The 20,986-nt window shown below is 39.2% G+C and overlaps 2 protein-coding genes and 2 long non-coding RNA genes across 4 annotated transcripts; 3 read left to right on the forward strand and 1 right to left on the reverse strand.

The window, feature by feature from the left end:
- Positions 1–474: 474 nt before the first annotated feature.
- Positions 475–3,888, reverse strand: LOC120719226. Its single transcript, XR_005692636.1, has 2 exons — positions 3,701–3,888; positions 475–3,610 (listed from the first exon to the last, which is right to left on the reverse strand). It is a non-coding gene; the product is annotated as an uncharacterized LOC120719226 (long non-coding RNA).
- Positions 3,889–3,949: 61 nt separating this feature from the next.
- On the forward strand, positions 3,950–6,088 carry srxn1 (sulfiredoxin 1 homolog (S. cerevisiae)). Its single transcript, XM_040008263.1, has 2 exons — positions 3,950–4,253; positions 5,009–6,088. Exons 1-2 carry the CDS (start codon positions 4,014–4,016, stop codon positions 5,216–5,218), a joined length of 450 nt encoding a protein of 149 aa, XP_039864197.1. The 5' UTR covers positions 3,950–4,013; the 3' UTR covers positions 5,219–6,088.
- A 7,934-nt stretch (positions 6,089–14,022) lies between these two features.
- tcf15 (transcription factor 15) lies at positions 14,023–15,676 on the forward strand. The gene is made up of 2 exons (XM_040007629.1): positions 14,023–15,017; positions 15,417–15,676. The coding sequence occupies exons 1-2, from the start codon at positions 14,538–14,540 to the stop codon at positions 15,477–15,479; spliced, it is 543 nt and encodes a 180-aa protein (XP_039863563.1). The 5' UTR covers positions 14,023–14,537; the 3' UTR covers positions 15,480–15,676.
- A 136-nt stretch (positions 15,677–15,812) lies between these two features.
- On the forward strand, positions 15,813–20,139 carry LOC120718929. The gene is made up of 3 exons (XR_005692595.1): positions 15,813–18,178; positions 19,514–19,567; positions 20,067–20,139. It is a non-coding gene; the product is annotated as an uncharacterized LOC120718929 (long non-coding RNA).
- The last annotated feature ends 847 nt before the right edge of the window (positions 20,140–20,986 follow it).

Below are 20,986 nucleotides of genomic sequence, written 5' to 3' on the forward strand. Positions count from 1 at the left end.
GTAAAATAGCAAATATGACCTTCATCGTTTTTGATGGAGACACATTAAATGATCACGGTGTATAAATTCTGACCAATCTTGTAGGAGAACTGACTCTTGTGAACAATGAATCAACGGATGGACAGACAGACGCTTTGCCACATAAAAAATAATCGTTAACTTTCTTTATTGTGTGCTTTTTCTCATTTTTTTGTGAATGAATTACACTCAGAAGATGAGCGTTGGGTGCAGGCGACCATAATTGTGTAAAAGCTAACTAACAGAACAACTATCTAAGATTTTTCAGTACAATTGTGGCTTTAAAATAAACACAATCCATTTTCTAAATAAACATCAACATATAACAATATAACAACAATAACAATAATATAATTACAACAATATTAAAGAACTCAAATCATTTTCTGTCCTGTTATTTCTTGTTTAGCCAACTCAATTTTTAATACCTTTGTAGTTCAGCATATCACACTGGGAAAAAATTACTAGAACTATTTTTGAACACACACATTGTCCTATACATGCATAGATAAACAACGAATAATTTAATAGGGATCACTTTGCATGAGGTTACTGTCTGTCTGATTTAAAGAGGCCAGATGCTTATCCATCAGCTGTTATGTGTTCACATGTGTTTAAATGTTGGCTTGCTTAAGTAAGTGGAGCGCCCTCTGTTGGGTTTGAGTTAAACAGCAGTAAAGACTCAGTGTAGTCAGTCACCTCCAGGTTAACTGATATTTACTGACTTTTGGAGGTTGTTTTGTTTTTCTTTTATGACTTCATGAAATGAGATCATCTACAGGCCGGTTCTGGTCCTCAGAACAAACTGTTTTGATGTGAGTTGGTGAGTTATAGAGATACACTCTCTGGTCACTTTACTAGCACACCTGTTCAACTGCAAATATCTAATCAGCCAATCACATGGCAGCAACTCAGAGCATTTAGAAATGTATACATGGTCAAGATGACCTACTGAAACTCAAACTGAGCATCAGAATGGGGAAGAAAGGTGAATTACGTGCGGTATTTTCGCCACACAACCATCTCTAATGTTTTCAGAGAAAGGTCTGAAAAAGAGAAAATACCCAGTGAGGAGCACTTCTCTGTGTGATCCCTTTAGCAATGCCAGAAGTCAAAAGGAGAATGACCAGACTGCAATCCTTCCTTGTATCAGTGGTTCAGGTTGGTGGCAGTGGTGGTGCAATGGTATGAGGGCATATTTTCTTGGAACCTTGGGTCCCTTAGTACCATGTGAGCATTGTTTAAACACCACACCCTACCTGAATATTGATGCTGACCATGTCAGTCACACATCTTCTGACGGCTGCTTTGTCACAAAACTCTAATCATCTCTTGGAACAGGAAATTCACATCATGGATGACAAACCTGCAGCAACTGTGTGATGCTATCATGTCAACATGGACTGAAATCTCCAAGGAATAGTTCCAGCACCTTGTCGAATCTATGCCACAGAGAATTAAGCCAGTTCTGAAGGCAAAATGAGGTCCAACACAGTACTAGCAAAGTGTATCTAATTAGATGGCCAGGGAATGCAAGTTATACCTTGTGGTGCCAAAAAAGAAAAGAAAACTCAGCAGCAATGTCTATTGGAAGAAATCATGATTTAGTTAATCAAACTTGCGTACAAATCTCTTTCTATACCAAACCAGATCTGCCAATCCTATGATTCTGCAGAAGAAAGAGTCCAACTACCCGTGACGAGATCTCATGTTGGAAAGAGCATGACAGGATAAAAGCTGAAGTGTTAGCTTCACTGGAATGGCAGACGTAGACCGAAGAAGAAAATAGTTCCTACATGAGACTGCTCACTAGATGGTTTGTGGATTTTTGTTGAGTAGCCAGGTCGTGATTTATATAAAGAGACACCGATGCAGACTTTCTCACATGCATTTTTTTTTTATCACCTCGAGCGCCACAAGATGAGTGACGTTTACTTCTTATATGTTTAAGGGGAGACGGAAAACTCCAAAAACTGGAAACTCACACCAAACAATCTGGGAAAAACAGCACTATAGGCAAGAGGGAAATCATGTTAATTTGATTTTTGGATGAACTGTTTCTTTTGGCTTTACTGTTGGAAAAAAAATGTCTCTGTGCTTTTGTTTTTGCTATAAGGTCAATGAATGGTGCACTGAGTGTGACTGCAGTTTAATCCACATCTAAATAACCTCTCTCCGAAGCACCACTTGTTCTCTCTCTGTAGATGAGATTTGGGGTGCAAATTTATTTCAAGGCGAGGAAGATCATTAAACAGAAATCTCATTCTCATGTACTTGAAGGAGATAGTGCAGAAAATAATTTCATAGATTTCGGCAGCGACAGCCATCGGCGAGTAATCAACATCACTGAGCGAATCAGTCACACGTTCGGCCGGAAACACGCAGACATCCGCTGTTGCTAAACTGTGCTAAGATCTCACACACATTCATCTATCACAAAGAAGACTGAAAAGCAGCATCAGAATAATTATCACTTTAAAAGCATGTCAACTTGTAAAAAAAAATAATACTGCGTAAATAAATATAGCTCACTTCCTTGTCTGAAAGCTGGCAGGTAATTTTCTCCAGCTGCTCTAAGTGTGACAATCCCACGGGGACTGAAATCTAATATTAACAGCAAATCATTATGTGGGAACTGTTCTTCCGTGACCTGCCGCTGTACCTGTGTGACTAACTCAATCTAAGTAATTGAGATATGTTAACAACTCGCATACCACCCTGCTGTGACAGCAGAGGGTCACGCAGAGTGTAGTGGGACTCTGAACACACTTTAACGCTGGAGATGATTTAAATGTCTATACTGCTTGACTGACACGGTCTCTTGTCTTCATGTGACGCTGGTTTCTTTTCAAACGGCTTTTGATTGACGGCAAAGCAACAATTCGACTATGGTATGAAGTGGTGAATGAGAGGGGAGAGACATGTCACCGTACTTATTTACTATACTGCAGTTATTCATGCAGGAACACCAAATCGTGGAGCCAATGTCAGCATATTATGATCCATGTCACTATATTAGAGTTTAAGTGGGGTTTTCAGTATTCTGGTGTCAGCTAAATTGCTCTTTCGGAAACAAAGTAGAAAATGTGAGGCAGTTTTCAAAGCTAAGCTGTTCTCCAGTGAAATAAACAGATTGCTGTTTCTACACAATCACCTGACAATGAGGCAAAAAAAAAAAAAAAGCTGATTACACCCACTGCAGCATAACAGGATCCATTTTGTTCAGCTTTAATCTGTAATACTATATTATATGCTGATACCTCTGTTAATGATTACACACTATATATAGGCCACTTTCATGTTCTAACTGATCCCCGTGTGACCAATTAATCACCATAAAAGGCGCTGCCACTGCATTTCAAAGAATTTCTAATAATTCAATATACTAGGCTGCCTCTTCTGTCCAAGAAATCAGTTTTAATTGTCTCATTAGAAGATGATGCTGTAGCTTGCTGTAGCTGTGGCTTGGAGAAAACAATAGTTGTTTCCGCTCCACCGCCGCAGATCTTTTGAAGTTTACTTACCTGTGTGAGCCCAGACATCCTTTTTTTTTCCATGTAGCCACAGCAACCTGGCTGGGTCTTTGAAATCCCTGCAAAAATAGAATATGAACAAGTAAGGAGGAGGAGGAGGAAGAGGAAGAGGCCCATATCGTGCAACAGTCCACAAAACAAACAGTGACCTCATTAATAGAAACCACTGCCACCGAAGGGCTCTGGGGTTGTTGCAGCTCTACATAACTGCACGATTAATTTCTGGAGTGAATTTTAATGGGACACAGCAGTTTTGCAGGCATGCGTTATATCTACACGTCTTTAAATGCTATCAAACGCACACCTAAAGTTTCTACTTCGGTTGAAACCCTGTGACCGCTGCCCTCGAGAGGGCATGGCAATTGTGTGATTGACAGAGAGAATAACCAATCAAAACCTTTCATTTTTAACAACAGGAAGTAAAGAAACAGTCGAGTGTACTGTAGTCGGGGGGTGTGCTAAATGTTTCGGCTGTACTGTGGTGCAAAATCTCCGCTGAAGCTGGTGTTTTTAACCGGCAGAAATATGTCGATAGCGCCCACTGACCGTGGACCGGCGGGCGGTGACCAAAGCACCGACAACAGGTCGATTCACTCGGACACCGTGGAGGAGGTCCATAACATCCCGATGCAGGTCATCATCAGACCATTTCCTCCAGTGCTGGACGAGCAGAAAGTCCAGAGCCTGATGGACACAATAAGGGTGACACGGTTGTTTTATGTTATCATTTGTTTGTGGATGATGAAGTTTCAGGGTAAATATTGGCCTCAGTTTAGCTACACACCTCTGCAGTGACAGGTTTTACTATAACAGTGCCAAATACGCTAAACCAGGCACTGTTGCGTTACAAGAAAAAAAAAAACCCCAAACATCTGCAAACATTGGAAAACATCTTTGTTTTCCAAGTGCCTTTTTAACTTCCCAAACACTGCCCCAACTCCTCCCAATAAATGACGTACTTGTGATGAAGACCGTTGGCGCCCCCGGTCCAGCTGAAGACATGGCAGTTTTTTTCCTGCATTAACCTGCATGGCTTCTCTGCTTTCTCCACTTTCACTGTATGCAAAACAACTACAGAAAAGTGGCTGTCACCTCATTAAAAAGAAAATCAAAAGAAGCTGGTATTTTATCAAGTGTTGACTTTTGTAATTTTGAGCCAATCACAATATAGGACATTGTTTCAGTATGATAGATAGATAGATAGAGATTACACAGGATTGGTGTTAAAGGGTGGGATTTTCTTCAAAAATCAATATATATTTAGTTAGAAATAGTTCCTTCCTCACTTTATTGGGAAGATTTTAGAATTATTTTAGTTCTTTGGTTTATCAGAAGAGGTAATAAATAGAATATATGTATGACACTTTTTACTTTAAGACATTTTCTTGTCGTACTTGCTTAAATTTCACTCCACACCTTGTTGTAGGCTTTAACTGACACTTTATCTTTCCTTCCAGGAGACGGCAGACATCAGCGTTGTTCCTCCTATTGATGTGCTCTGGATCAAAGGCAGCGAGGGAGGAAATTACTACTACTCCTTTGGAGGCTGTCACAGGTTTGCTGCCTATCAGAGGTTGAACATGCAGACCATTCCAGCAAAGATCATCAAATCTAACATCTCAGACCTAAGCACTTACTTGGGGGCTTCAACGCCTGATCTGCGGTGATGCTGGAGCAGCTTGGAGCTTTCCACCTCACTCCACCCCCCGCTTCAAATGTACTTGCCTCAGGTGGATCATACATAATATGGCTGTAACTCTCCTGTTGGTGACTGCGGAGCAAAGGCTTTGCCAGCAGGGGGAAATGTAGCTCTTTAGTTAAATATGTTACATTTTGTGATTTGAAACCACTTAAATGTATGCATGTTAATCATGTGATAGCTTTAATGTTGCCAAATACCATCTGCACATACACATTTAACAGTTTTCTTAAAGTTCTTTATTTAAAAAATATGACAGCTGAGATTGGGCTAAGATAAGTTTTTTTTTTTGTTTTGCTTTTTTTTTTTTTTAACTTAAATCGACTTATAGTGTGAAAGTATGAAAGAGAAAATGAATTTAGCACATCTTCATCTTGGCTATAAAATGAAACCTTAGCATCGAGCCCAATAACAATAGACAAAAGTGAGAGTGTCGGTCATCTTACTTCATGGTAGGAGAAAACGAGGCACCAACTATTCCATAAACCCAATTTTAAAAGTATAACCCTATATAAAATAATTTACTACAAGCTCTCAATTTTGCTGGTTTTATTGGTGATCATGGAATAAATATTACAACTAATTTACCTACATTTATTAATGATTCATTTTTTAAAAAGAAATAAACACCAGTCTTAAATTAAATGAACCTTTTATCCATTTGCTTTTTTCCAGTCTGCATTCTCAGCTGTTTGCTAATATCATAAAGATGATGTGAAGAAGATTTTTATAATATCAAACTTCTTAAAAAGTGACATAAACAAAGACATGCTACATATGTATACGATTCAACGCTGCAAAAAATTGTAAAGAGAATACGACTTGCATCACTTTTTTTTAAAGCATGTAGAGCCTCTATTTTCTCTTTTCCATCATCCTCTATGGTGTCACAACTCTGCTTCATCTAAATCTTTGCATATATAATGCCAGTTACTCATTATTTTGATGCTAGTTGTCTGTGGATGCTCAGATGCAAGTAGTGGATCAGCTCAACCCCGTCAGGCTTTTTAATGATGAAGCAGTTGTTTTAGCAGTGTGTTTATTCTGTAAACATAATCGAGTAACCCCCCCCGTGGAAGATGGTTGGAGATGATCAGGTGTTTTCACAGCAGACGTTTCTACTTGTCAAAGTTGGAGAAAGCACAGCTGTTGCTGATAAAATGAACAACTTCTCATTTCTGTCGAAGCTCTCCTGTGACAGCGAGCCAGCCTGCACAGCGCGGCAGCAGAAAGAGAAGCAGTGAAACTGAATTCAGCTATCATTAATTTTACTTATATGCTTTTACTGTTGTGACACTTGCTTACAAAAAAAAAGCCTGTTGTATCCACCAGTGGCTTTTCTTCAAATTCACCTCTTGAGGTGCTTCTGAGTACTGAGGAAGATTTAAATACACCTTCCCTGTCGCTGGTTGAAGTTATTTTTGTCTGAATTGTATCAGAAGGTCCCCATGGATCTAGTTATAATTTTAGAATCAAATAGATGACTTTATGTTGCAGCTGCATATTTTCTTTTCAATAACTAAGAGACAATTACTGCAAACTGCTGTTTTTCTGTTTTTTATAAATCCCTGTAGCTCTGGTGTCACACAACCCTGCAGTTTTTCAGTCATATTCACCCACGTTGTTCATGCACAGTCAACTTTGATTTTGATGTTCCAGACAGCATAAGACAACGAGTTAATAGAAAGGAGCCTATAGACCAGATGGCTTGCCGAAGGAGTGAGGTGTTATGAGAACATCAAGCTGACAAAATGCAAGATGTTAAGTCTTGCTGAATCTGCTCATTGTGCTTGCCGTCAGTCTGTCTCTTTCTGTTGTTTCAAAGTGATCCCCAGTGTAACCGTCCAGATTGTGTTTTGACAAAGAAAGCGGAGGATCCTTCATCGTACAGGTCAGCTCGTATCAAATACTTTAACCAAGGCGATCTCAGATGCATACGAAAAATACCCTGATTAGTTGCTCGCTCTTCAGGCTATGGTCCAGACTACAAATGTTTCTGTCTTGCCCTACCTCACATAAATAAATGCACACCTCTTTTATGTAGCACCTTGTTTATTGTTGTGGTTGACCTTGAGGCAGGCCTTGCTTACTAAATCAAGCCAGACAGCAGTTCCTTTGCCTCAGTCTTAGAGGAAGGAACTGTCGTCTTACAGAATAATATAAGTACGCTATACATTGAGTCGTGGCCTTTCCAACATCAGCTGAGAGCAACCTGCTGATCTCCCTTTGTGGCCATCAAGGAAGTGAAGGGAGACCCGGGGCAGCTTTTACCGAGCGGCCCCTAAAGGACTCTAAATTTCACCTTTGAATCGTCGCGTGTGAGAAGATTTCCTGTGGCTCCCTCACTGTCTGGAAGTAACCGTATCCTCAAAGGGGTTTTGACACGCAATACTGGTATGAAAAAATACATTGCACCTGTTGCTTCAGGGGAGCGGTTTCCATGGGTGGTTCTGCACACTTTATCTTTGAGGATTTAAACAGATCAAGGGGATTTGAGGGTTAAGAAGAGGAACTGTTTGAGGCAAATGGATGGATTCTAACACACACACACACACACACAACTCACAAATGAATTTTGTTTTTGGGAGAGGTGGTTGGTGACGTTCTTGCCAATTGTTTGCCCGACTTGTGTTTCAGCCAATTTCCTGTTTCCGGGCTTAATCACATGTTGAAGGCTGTCATTATTCAGAAAGAGAGAGAAACGCCTACAGTTTATGAGTATTTAAAGAGCCTGCTCCTGTACCTGAGGAAATTATTTTATTGATTAAAACAGTGCAACACATTGATCAATAAAACATTATGTGACCACAGCAGCGTGACGAGGCACCAGGATAGCACACGGATAAATTGAGGCCACGCCACTTCCATAGACTGGATTTCCATTTCTCATTTACTTTTTGGCTGTTTGCTGATGTATTGCTTTTACTGGTATTTACTTCATGTTTACAAGCCTTTTATTTGGTGATGCTTTTTTGCACTGAACAGGGTTTGATGTAGTTACAAATATTTAAAAAAAGAAGCACCGAAACAAATACACAGAAGTGGACAAATGAAACAAAAACTGGTTATTTTTGTATCAAACATCAGCATGAATAATAATGGAAGACTATAAAACAAACTGACTGATATTAAAATTTATGTTTTTGATGTGCACACTTATAAAATAGTTCTGACAGTATCTTAACTGTCTTTCCTTTTTTGTGCTATTTTGAGGGAACCCATGCAGATTGTGGGGCTCTAAGCAATAACTTTTATAATGAGGAGGTTGGGAAGAGTTAATAAACATGTTGGACTTTAAAAGCTCTATTCACATTAAAAAGCACTAATTAAGGAAAAGGTCATTAGATGAGTATCTTGTTTATGTAGCTGTTAGAGTGGCTTCAGATTTAAAAAAATTAAAAACGTTAGACTTCAGTAATGAATGGCTTTTGAACCTTTTCTGATTACAGCAGGCTTTGTGTCTGCAACACATAGACATCAAATATCTTGGATTCAGTAAAAAAAACAACCAAAAAACACACACTTAAAATCAGAACATGTCTTTCATCTTCACTTTGTTTTGGTCATATCTGCTGGAAAAGAACCGGAGTATCATCTTCACTTCAGCATCCAAATCCTATTGAAAAACATTTTTATCATTGTTGAAATTATATGCCAACTGTATGAATTAAAATGATGCAATTTTCTACAATACTAACCAGCTTATTGTTGTGTCAGATATTCCAGTAAAAATCTGTGTAGAAATCAATTTTTCTCCATGTTTGTGGATTTCATTTTTGTGGCAGATTCATCTTGAAATGCATTATAAAGTCATCAATCTTTATCTAGAAAGTGACTCAGTGGCGCAGTCAAACTGCTTACATACTATTAAGTTGATTCTGGCTTCCTTGTTTAGTTTGTCCACATTTTAAAATGAAGCTGAAAAATGATCTCTGGTTAGCCAGCTCACCCATTTGTTCCACTTGGGGAGGCATTACAGCCAAACCCTCTTGAAAGAGTTTAGGTTTAACTCCGTTTAAGTCGATGAGGACTTCTCACAGCTTCCTATCCGGAATTCCCTCAGACTGCTGGTGGCTGCAGGCGTGTAATTTGTGCCAGATTTGCAACGCCGTATCCACCCTCTGACCTAAAAACAGAGACACATTGTGCACAAACTTTCTACTCTATGTAGCTTTGTGAAAGTGTTCATGTGGCTTAATGACAATAGGCTGTATTTCACTCAGCCTGCAGAACTGTGATGTGGCTCTTTTGGAGAGTTTCCACTATAAATGATGATCAAAGTAATTGGAAAGCATTGTCAGTGATCAATTATCGGGTATTTAACATCTGCTTACTTCTCTAGAATTGCTCTGTAGACTTTAGTTGGAGGTGTAGGAAAAAGCCCAAGACGCCTGTTGTGGCATCGGCTAAATATGATACAGCCAGGGGACAAACAAAAACTCTACACAACATTTTTGCTCAGCTTGCATGTAATAACTTTAATGCAAAACAGAACTATTGTTAAAGGGAACACAGTCTTTTCATTTTCAAAACCATATTTGCATTATTGGACTTCCTTAGAAAACCTACGCTTTGGTACAGCCCCTCCATTCATTCACTTATGGAAACTTACTTTTGATTGGCTGCCCCTCATAAACTGAAGATTGTGAAAAGGAAAGGGTGCGTTAATGAAAGTATGAATAGCAAGACTCATCTTCTCAAAACTTATTCATAAACCTAAAATCTGTAACAATTTTATTTATACAGCGCCAAATAACAGCAACAGTTGCCTCAAGGCACCTTATATTGAAAGGTAAAGACCCTACAGTAATATATAGAAAACAGGGAAAACCCTAACAATTAGATGAGACCCTATAAACAAGCACTTTGGTGACAGCGGGAAGGAAAAATTCCCTTAGAAGAAATCTCCGGCAGAACCAGGTTGAGTAAGTCCCTTCTGAGGTTAGGGGAGGAAAACAGGACAAAGACACACAAAACTCAACGCATCATGGGAAGCCGCTGGCAGCCTCGGGGTATTGCAGTATAACGAAGGGAGGATTCAGGGTCACCTGATCCAGCCCTAACTATATGCTTTAGGAAAGGAAGCTTTAAGCCTAACCATAAAAATTAGAGATGGTGTCTGTCTCTTAAATCTGAGAGTTGGTTCCAAACAAGAGAGGTCTGAAAACTGAAGGCTCTGCCTCCCATTGTGCTTTTATATACCCTAAGAACCAGCAGTCTGAGAGCAAAGTGCTCTATTGGGGTAATACAGTACTATGAGCTCTTATGTGTGAACTACAATTTCAAAAGATCTTTGAATGGGAGGAAGAAACACGATGGTAAGTGACACAAGAGAAACGAAACAGACATTTAGAAACCTCTTGAGGTGGGTGATGCACCCAAAATCTAAGGTCAAATGACCGTGAGCATCTTTTTCCAATGAATCTTTACCTAGCCTTAGTGCTGCTGAAAGAAAAAGTCCCCAAATCCTAAAAGACCCACAATAAATAAGTCCCTCCTACTGATATTTTAATTTTTTCCAGCCTGTCTGTGGCTGCAAGCCTTGAGCTACTGATGATGTAATTTGATCACAAATGCAATACATCATCTGTAAAATGGCTAGTTTCTTTCAGTGTACCCAACATCACTAAACCGGACAAAATACTGCATTTACTGGAATCTCTTTGAGCTCCAGATTTAGTGTTAAAATGTGTATTTAGCACAGCAGGAAAGTGTGTCTGAGGTCAGCTCAAAATAAACTTCAGAGCCCATGCTGATTGTAAAAAAAGAAACATGTCACATTGTGCAATAGTGTTGAGCCCACTGATGTCTTTTTAATAGCTTTTGAACAACAATGGAGCTTGATGTCACAGAGGAATAAACTATAATTGCTAATACACATGCAACACTGGTTAGTAGGAACTATCCATTGTTGATTTTCTAGCATATGAGTGGATTTCTTGACAGCAGAACAAACACAGTATCACCAGACATGCCCTTTGAAGGGATGTATTCATTAAAAAGGGCATTAATCATCTGTTTTGTGTCACAGCACAGGACATCAAAGGCATGGGGCAGAGCACCAAAGTGGTGTTGTCATGCTCTGCACAGCAGTCAGTGACATAAATCAGAATTTAAAGATAGAAGACTGGACAATACTGTGCCTTTGCCACCTCACAAAGAAATAGAGTGAATTTCTTTCAACTTTTTTTTATCCGCTCTAATTGTGGAGTTAATTAGACACTAGCTCTTTGAAGTTGCACTTGAGCAAATATCTGTTTTGATCTAAATGTTCATGTCAGCGTATTCAAATACTCAGAAATGTCCATTTTTGATGTACACTGCTTAACAAATTTATTACACCAATGTAAGGTCTATGCCACAGCCGCCCTACAGTTACAGTACTGATAATTAACCAGTTCATTTTTCATGGTTCTGTAATGGTTAACTCACCAGTAGGCACACCTACCTAAAACATTTTTTTAAATGCTGAAATGTAATTATTGTAATTATTGATTAATTTTCAAATATATTGTTTTACAAGAAGCAGAACAAGATAGTAAAGTACTTCATTATCATTATTATTATTAGTATTATTAAAGCCACTTTTAAATGACTAACCATTTTATGCTTTAGTAAATTTACATCTATTTCACAAAGTATATTTTCTAAGTTTTGTTGCAGTAGTAGTGCTTTTGTACAGGAAAAAAATGCATGGTGTGACTGTAAGTAGCAGTTCCTGCACCAACCTTCTTAAAATGTCGGTGTGTGGCATTAATAACAGATGCAGCCTGGTCCTTGGTAAAGTAAAATCAATGGTTTATTTCTGTTTATCCCAAGAGTGTGTACTAAATGTCATGAAAGTCCAATCAGAAGCTGTTTTAACTTAGCACCAGACTCATTAGACTAGATACCTCATAGAAAAAGAGAACCTGAATGCAGGACACCAGCAAAAGAAAAAAAAAGTTCAAATAATTTTAATTCAAGGATAGAATCATACAGGAAAGCGTAAGTCATTAAGATAAAAAAAAGGAACTGGCAAGAGGAAGACATGAGAAATACCTGGAAGGACTAGAAAGCTACGCTACAGGAAACAACAATCTGGCCTAAAACAAAGGCGTTGGTTACCTGGCATATCAGTTGTACCTAAAGCCAGAAATGTCAGCCTCACCAGACAAAAATCACAGGATCTTAGTCCCGATTCTCATCCTCTTTAAAGACCACAAATTTATATACAGAATTCTGCACCCCTGACAGCCATCAACAGAACAGCAAAATGTCCAACAGCTCACACAGAAAACCTTCATCTGTGTGATCTGCTGTTCTCAGAGATATCTAAAGCGCAATGATACAGACCTCAGTGGGTGGCAAACACAACATGCTTTTACTTCATCACTCTAGATAATTTGAGCTTCTCCTTTTTGCAAAGGCACAAAAGTCTATCACAGTTCCATGAAATGCGAGAGTTGTTCTCAGAAAGCTTAATCTTGGTGCCAAGTCAGAATTCTCACAAACTACTGTAGGGCACGCGAACCGGAGCAGCTGCAAATTCACATACTGCACAAAGATAATAAATTCCCGGCAAGACTTCCTGATAGATGTAATTAACCGTACAGCAATCTAATTTGTTGGTTAATAGTTGAGCGGCTTCGTTGACCTTTAATGTGTTATTACTGGATCATCAGATTTCAAAACAAATTAAAATCGTTTGGCGTATCTTCTTCTAGCTCATAATATTTTTAATTAATTCAGATGAAGTTGAATCTCTGGAGAGAGTATCTTAATTCTGAAGCTGAACATTCACACAGCCTTTAGCTCTGCGGGGTCCTGTGTTTGATTCATTTTGTTTTGTAAGCCCTCCCTCAGCAGACAGTTTGGGTGTCTGACTGTTGATGCAGCTGAGACACACTGAAGTGGCTGAATGTGCTGCCGACTTGCCTCTGCTCATGTGGCTTCAGAGACACTGAATCATCCGTTTTGCACCACTTTGTTTTTTTAAACTATGGGCAGCAACTGAGTAAATTCTTGTGATTCCAGGATCATCTGTTCATTGTTTGTTTACTCTTACTTAACTTTCTCCCACTGTGACCTGTGATCCTCAGTAAGAGCTAAAAACAGCTTTCAATATGGGGGGACACAACAGTAGTATTATTTACTCAAGCTAGTCTAAGTCTGTTGCTGTGCAGTAGATATAGTTAATGTATTCTCCCAAAGAAGAAATAAAAATAAAAATACTTTATTCTTGTTATCATTGTTACTACTAGTACTACTACTACCAAATATGACAGTGGAGAAATCACTTTATAAACTGCATGTGTATGCTTTAAGTTAATTTCGTTTTTGTGTTTACCGATGTGCTTCACCAGCACACAGAAACAGACCTTGGTGGGCGGCAGAAACAAATTTCCTGTAAAATAACTAGAGAGCAAACTTCAGTACCTAAATGCCTTTAAAGCTTTACACATTGATCAGTGCTTTGAATTTTGAACATTTCTAATCATGCAACTTCTAATGAAGCATTTATTATATATTAATTAAGAATGGTTGCATCTCATGCACTGGAATGTAGTAGATTTAGTTCAGTACTACACCTTGTACTTTGAATGCTTCTGTGTGATGCTACTTTACAGTTAAAATAAGTACAAATAAAATAAAACAAAAATAAATAGAGCAAAAGAAGTAAAGTGTTTTTTTTTACCCCACTTCCCCTTTACTAACAGTTATTAGTTTGGTTTTACATACAAGGCAAATCAGGAAATTAAAAACTTTAATATTTTTAGACTTAATGAATAATTTAAAGTGGTTTAAAGTAAATAAATACAACATTGCCATGCCACTTAATAAATAAATTCTACTATTCCTACTAGCTACTACTGCTATTACATTAGATGTCATATTCCCATATGCTCCACCTTTTTGGTGACCACACTGTGTTTGTGAGTCTCCAGAGATCCCTTTTTCTTCTAACAACTCTCTCTTGAGTCTCTCCTAACGTTTCCCCTTTAAGTGGAAAGGACCGCAGTTTATTGAGTCCGTTTCACTGGAGAGGCTAGTGTAACTGTAAATGTTGCTGTCAGCTCCTCCCATCCAGCTATAAGAGCCCAGCTGACCAGGTAGTCTGTGTCCATCCCTGAATAGGCCCTGCAAAACGGACTTATGAGAAATTGGTGAGCTTTATTAGAGCCGTACGTTTTTGGTTGTACGTAGCAGGCTTTGTGCCGTATTGAGATGTAGGTAGGGACGGTCCCTGAGGTTGTTTTCCGACTGGTTGCACAGCGGATCGGGAGTAAGGACTGGTAACTTTTTCAATGATGACTTTTGCCATGCTGCGGCCTGTGGCGACGCACATGATCTACTCGGACTTCACTGTCACCTCCGAGGACGATGAGAACCGCAGCGAGAGCGATGGCAGTTCGGAGCAAAGTTACTGTAGCTCCACCGACAAACGAAGACGGATTTCCAGCAAACTGGAAGGAGACTCCACGGTGGTCGTGAAACAGAGGAGCGCGGCTAACGCCAGGGAGAGAGGCAGGACGCAGAGTGTCAACACCGCTTTCACGGCTCTCCGGACTCTCATACCCACAGAGCCCGTGGACAGAAAGCTCTCCAAGATTGAAACTCTTCGACTGGCATCCAGCTACATTTCTCATCTGGCCAACGTGCTTCTGATTGGAGACGGTGGCGCAGATGGGCAGCCGTGCCTCGGCGGGGTCCATGCGCAAGGAGAGTTTGGGGAGAAGCAGCCGCGGACCATCTGCACCTTCTGTTTGAGCAACCAGAGAAAAGGGGTAAATGTTTTATATGTCAGAGCTCGATTTAAAAGGCTTAGATTTAACTGCTGGGTTAAAAATGCCGACAATTTTATGTCAATAATCGTGCGCAATGAAATGCACCATGCCTATTACTTAGCAGTGCAGCTCATTTTTAACCTATGTATTTTTTATGCTGATGTTTGTTCGCAGTATAACACAGTGTATTTCTTAACCATCACTTTAAATTCCTCACACATAGTGTCTTTTTAATTCTGCAAGAAAACCAGAGCCACGCAAAACACTTAGTTGTTGATAGGAACTACGTTTATTCACGTGACATCGCTTTTGTAAGCCTTTATGGCGCAGATTTTTTTTGTTTTTGTTTTGTTTTTTTTGGAGTGCTTATATATGACCCAAGAATGTCTTTCTTTCCAGATCAAAGATGGAAAAGACTGTTTGAAAATGCGAGGGCTTGGTCCGCTGCGAATGACGCGCTGACTGAAGACCAGTGAATGACTGACAGCCTGAAAACCCTCAAAGACTTTCTCAGGGAAGAGTCGAAGCTGGTTTTGGAGAGCGTGCTCATCTACATATACACATGCTGGATCAAATAATGGAACCAAAGAAAGGAATATTTATACTTGACTGGAAATTTACGCATAAGCCTTTCAAAGATGCAGTGCATTTTTTTTTTTTTTAAAAAGTTGTGGATTATTTTTTGTTTGGTGTCTTTTTTGTTGGCAACATTTTAAATAAAATATATTTTATAAAACAAAAACAATTCCCGTCTTTAAAAGAAAAAAAAAACAACAACAACACATTTGACAAAAACAAAATGATTTGAATCATATCATAATGTAGTTCAGATTTCCTGCACTAAAGAGGAGATTAATGGAGTGTATATATCTGAGACCAACAATCTGTTGAGGTCTTCTATTTCACCACCCACTTTAAAAAAAAAAAAAAAAGAGTACTTCCAATATACAATAAGCAGCTGCAGTTTGCAAAATTGCTGCTCTTTTCTAATAAACATTTGAAAACATTGACTCTAATAGCAAATTTGGAGGTATAAATGTTTTTTTATGTCTTTGCTGAAAGATGTCAGACATACAAACATTTCCACTGTTTACAGTGATGGTGCCAGTGTGTTGTTTATGAAGCCTTGCAGACCCACGGCAAAAGGTTCAGGGTTTCCAGTGTCACTGAGTGGTGTGTTTTTCCCAAAACTCATGATTGGTGTTTTTTTGAAGTCTGTTATCGATTAGTCACGGCAAATAGTAGCCCACACTCTGTTCAGAGCCCCCAACACAGCTGTTGGTATGTCAGAGGGATAAATCACTGCTGTGGGCCCAAAAGACAGGGAGATGGGGTGAGAGGTCAGAGGTCACAGTGTAGTATTGAAGTGAAAGCTAAGTGACACTTAGTGACTGCAAATGATGCAAATTTAATCTCAGAGCAGATTTTCAAGATATGTATATTTTTATCATGTCATTTCTTATTAGTAGGAAACATCGCTGTATTTGATATTCAGGTTCTCACATCGCTATCAGCATGACAAATGATTACTGTTTTATTTATTTTCAGCTGCAAAAGAGAACTTTCTCTTGTGCTTGCCATCTTTTCGTGCACTCTGGTTTCTGTAGCACATAGCAAATTCAGATAGCTTTCACTGACAAATGCAGATAAAGTAAATGCTATCATAAAATGTCCCAGTAAAGTGTTCAGGCACCACATGCTGTCAGAAAAGCTCCAGTGTCCCTTGGCACTTGTTCTCTGAGCCCCTGAAAATCTACTGGAGGGAAGGAAGACCAGTCTTCCAAAAGATTTTCCCTCATTTGACATTTTGAGGATGATGATGATAATGATGATTATGATGATGGTGATGATGTTGGAGACCACTGTCTAACATGTTCTTCCACAATCTCCATAGCTATGCCAATATCAATCGCATATCTATCACATTATCCCTTTTCAAGCATTCCAGTAGATATCATAATACTCCAGTGGAGGGGGCATTATCCTCCCAAAGGACACCTTTCCATGAGGATAAACAAGCTTTAAATGGATAAAGGTGATAATTCAGAACTGTAACTTGATTTGTAGTGCAGCTTTTCTCTAAGACACATACATGCACATCAGATAACTGGCAAGATGAAGAGTAGTTTAAATGCTTATTAAGTATTTAGTTTGATTTATGTTTGCAGTGCTTTTATTACCTATAAACATTTTTGGATTAATTTTTCCAATGCGTGGCCTTCAATAACTTTATCTAAACCAGTACGATCCCCTGAAAGATAACTAACTAACTAACTAACTAACTAACTAACTAAATAAATAAATAAATCAAAATACAACCAGACTCAAATAGTGGCTGTGAAATGCTCCCCACAGCACAAAAAAGATCCCCTACCTGTAGGGGTCAAGGGTTCAACTTTTTCCTTTAATTTGCCATGTGTCTGTATTTCATAATGCTGCAAAGCAAAAGCCGCCCAGTCTCTGTGGGCTTCTTCTCCAGTCTGTAATGAAAGCTGTAACAGGCAGATTGCAGCTCAGCGACACACAGCTGAGCCCAAGTTCCCTTCTGGCATCTCTTTGAATAAGACTGCAAACTCAGTCCTCTGAATGACAGAAGAAAGCTCCCTGGTGAAACAGGAGGCTGTATGGAAAGTTAATTTTAAGGCAGCTAAAGGTGCATGCTGGGGGTCTGAGTTTCCTTTGCCGTCCCTCCCCCACCTGCTCTGTCAGGATAAGTCGAATTTGTCCTCCTCACTCAGGGACCGGGCCTCCTCAGATGGCTCCCTGAGGCTCCCCCCGGCAGGAAGATGTCACGTAGGCAGAGGAAGGGAAAACAACACGCAGCCGACCTCTCTGAGGAACTCTCTGTGCGGCGGGGCTTTGGGTCATCGCCAGTCTTGACATCATCCGGCACTGGGACCCAGATGTACGGATCTCTAGTGATGCTTTTCAGAGTGAGCGAACAAAATACTGAGTGTTCAATCAAATCAACAATTTTTTAGTTTTTAGTAAGATGAAATATTTAAAAAAAACATGGCGGAGATGATCAGAAGGAAAGGGCGGGAACAAAGAACTCAAGTAAAGTCAGTAAAAATCAGTCTGGATCTGTTTAACATGTCTGACAGGCGAGCGTCCAGAGGATCCACCTGGAGATCACTGCAAAGGTTTACCGCTTCACTTTGGTAAGTTTTTCCTCCTCCTTGGACATCCCAGTCCCAGCAGAGAATTTTAGCGGAGCTTAAATGAAGCCAGACGGCAGTTCCACCTCCTCCTGCCAGTTTTATGTTCTGTGACATGACGATAATAGATGGAGCTCTGCTGTCTTACCTAAAACTACTAGAAACAGAGCATTTTCTACTAAATTAGGTAAATTATTTCTGCTGTATCATGTATCTTCATTGAAGGAAGGTTTTATATTTTTCTTCTCTTTTTTTTTTTGTATGTATAGCCAACTGGATACTGGATTTTTCACATATTGCTCATTGCTTATTTTTCCAAACTTTCAAGCGAAAGCGTTTTGGACTTCCCCAAATAAGTGTTGCATGACTTGGGTATGAGATGCTACAATAATGTTTAATTGTGCAATAAAATGCAAAGCTCCAACTGCACTGTGTGTGTACAATGTGTTTCTTTGTAATTCTCATTGAGAAGCTCAGCGCTTTATTGTACACTACAGATTTATGGTACAGAGTTATTCATGAATAAAAGTAGAGAAAAACTGGTGTCATTTTAGATCTCGTTGTTCTTCTTGGTGATTGACAGTTACTTAAGAAGAGGAAGTGGCACAATTTGGAAGCACAATTTAATGAGTACAACTGAGCTCGGTCTATGAAAACACCTTTGCAAATGAGACACAAATCACGGTTCCGGCAGCTCAAAGTGTTCCTGTCCTTGCCTCACTAACATAAAATAGAAAAAAGTTAAAATAGATGATCCAGAAACAGGAAGGATGTAAAGCATTTTTCAGCATCATCTGGGAGCCCAGGACTGATTCCCACATGGGTGCTTAGCTTCATCATTTTGTAGTCTTGCCAGAGAGCTGTTGTTAGACATAAACCTGCACATGGTAATATTTTAATGGCTTTTGCTCTCAGAGTCTGCTTCAGCATGTTTCAAACACTCGCTGGCTGGAGAGATGGCCCCTGGCTCCACCTGCATGTCAAAGATATTGATAGTTGTGAGTCAGTGGTTCCAGGCTGAGATACCTTTCTTCTGATTTTACTGAACATGAACGCTTTCCCAAAAAGGAGGAAGAGGAGGTAGAGGAAGTCTGTCTGTTTGACCGTCAGCTGAGCTTCGGCGGGGGAGAAGCTCGCCAATGCAAGGAGACAGTTGTGTCTCCTCAAACATGCAAGAACAATTGTTTTCATGTGCCAGACAACTTGGCAAGGCCTTCAGAAGGAGAGGGAGGATGATGGAGAGTGAAGGGTGGGCGGGGAGAGCTGGTAAAAGGAAATCCCAGAGAAGAAATTAGGGAACAATGCACACCGTCTTAACACTGCTCTGTTCTGTTTCAGGCTCGGACAATCAAGCTTTAGGAGTCAGCAGGCTGCCAAAGCCCAGGGCTTGAGGTGAGAATCCAGCAGCACAGACTTGAGGGGTTTTTGCTTCCTTAAATAAACAATTGAACAGGCAGCATGATGCAGCTCTGCAGCGTGTTGTGCCTCACAAAGACAGGATTTATTTCAGTCAGTTTCAAATGAACTGACCAAAACAAAACAAGACATTATCCAGATCAAACGGGAGGGAAAAAAAAAATCTTCCCCACCATGTGGAAGCGTTCATTATTGGATGTTTAGAGGAAGTGTTTGTGTTCATGTAGATACATTTTCTCAGTTTCCCGCAATAAATTCTGTCCCACTATTTCACTATCTTCCCTTTTAAGTTTGGTTTTATTGCTTATTCCTTGTGATTTTTTCTTGTTGGTATGTTTTCCTAGTTCATCCTGTTTTTGTTATCCAATACTTGCTGTTAAATTTGTGGTTATCATGACATATGTTTAATTTTATCACTGATTTTAATTTGTTCTTTTTGTCATATGATCCCTGATGATTTTCTTCACGTGGAAAGGACAGAGGATCAACTTCTGTCATGTTGCACCTATGAAACTTTATATAAATAAAGGCAACTTGACTAAATGAAAGAATTATACAGAATGATTTTTTTTTTCCTATTTAGAGGCTGCAAAAGGAAGCTGAAAACATAACAAACTGCAGAGTTTTTAGTTTCAAATTTTACCTTTGTTAATCACTTTGGAGCAGACAACCTTAGCTACACTAGAATGGCTGTAGGAACTTCATTCTTACTAATGTCAAGCGGGGGGGGGGCAATAACTGGAAATAATGTAACTGCACAGACATCTACAGGAAAATGGACCTTTAGCTCTCTTCATCTTTGACCTCAGTGAATACCTTTCTGATGAGTTTATGGTCTCATTTGCTAGTTTCAAGTCCTACTGAGCACAACATAGGGCTAATTTCATAAATTGTGGTCAAAATTACAGTCATAAAAGACAATGAAGCAGTCACATTTGGTTCTAAAAACTGTGTTTAAAGCACAATTCATGTGGAATTAATATAATGATTATTTTCTTGATTTTAGGACCTAGAATTGTGAAATATTTGTTGCATATTTTCATGCTAGAGACAACCATAAGGCAAGAGGCAGAGTACACCCTGGACAATTTGCCAGCCTGTCACATGGCTAAAACAGTGAGGCAGACCATTTAAAATCACTAAATAACCTCATAACCGCATAAATTAATGGCTGTTTTTTAGGTGCAAGTTTTCAAAATACAATGTATTTAATAATTTTTGTTGTTTTTACATATAAACCTTGTTTTGTAATATGTATTCGGTTGTCCTGCTGTGTTTTATTGTGTTTATGTTTCAGTGTTTTCCCTCCTGTTGGACAATAAAATGAATTGAACTAAGAATAATATGATTGGTTTTAAGTGTCTTTCTCTTTCTTAATTACTGTTTCAGGAACAA

The sequence above is a fragment of the Simochromis diagramma genome, unplaced genomic scaffold, assembly GCF_900408965.1.
Source record: "Simochromis diagramma unplaced genomic scaffold, fSimDia1.1 OVJJ01000545.1, whole genome shotgun sequence".
Lineage (NCBI taxonomy): Eukaryota > Metazoa > Chordata > Actinopteri > Cichliformes > Cichlidae > Simochromis > Simochromis diagramma.

Coding starts and splice junctions, on each gene's coding strand:
- srxn1 (XM_040008263.1), top strand. CDS start 4,014: ATGTTTCGGCTGTACTGTGGTGCAAAATCTCCGCTGAAGCTGGTGTTT. Junction 4,254..5,008: donor GCCTGATGGACACAATAAGG/GTGACACGGTTG, acceptor CTTTCCTTCCAG/GAGACGGCAGACATCAGCGT.
- tcf15 (XM_040007629.1), top strand. CDS start 14,538: ATGATGACTTTTGCCATGCTGCGGCCTGTGGCGACGCACATGATCTAC. Junction 15,018..15,416: donor TGAGCAACCAGAGAAAAGGG/GTAAATGTTTTA, acceptor CTTTCTTTCCAG/ATCAAAGATGGAAAAGACTG.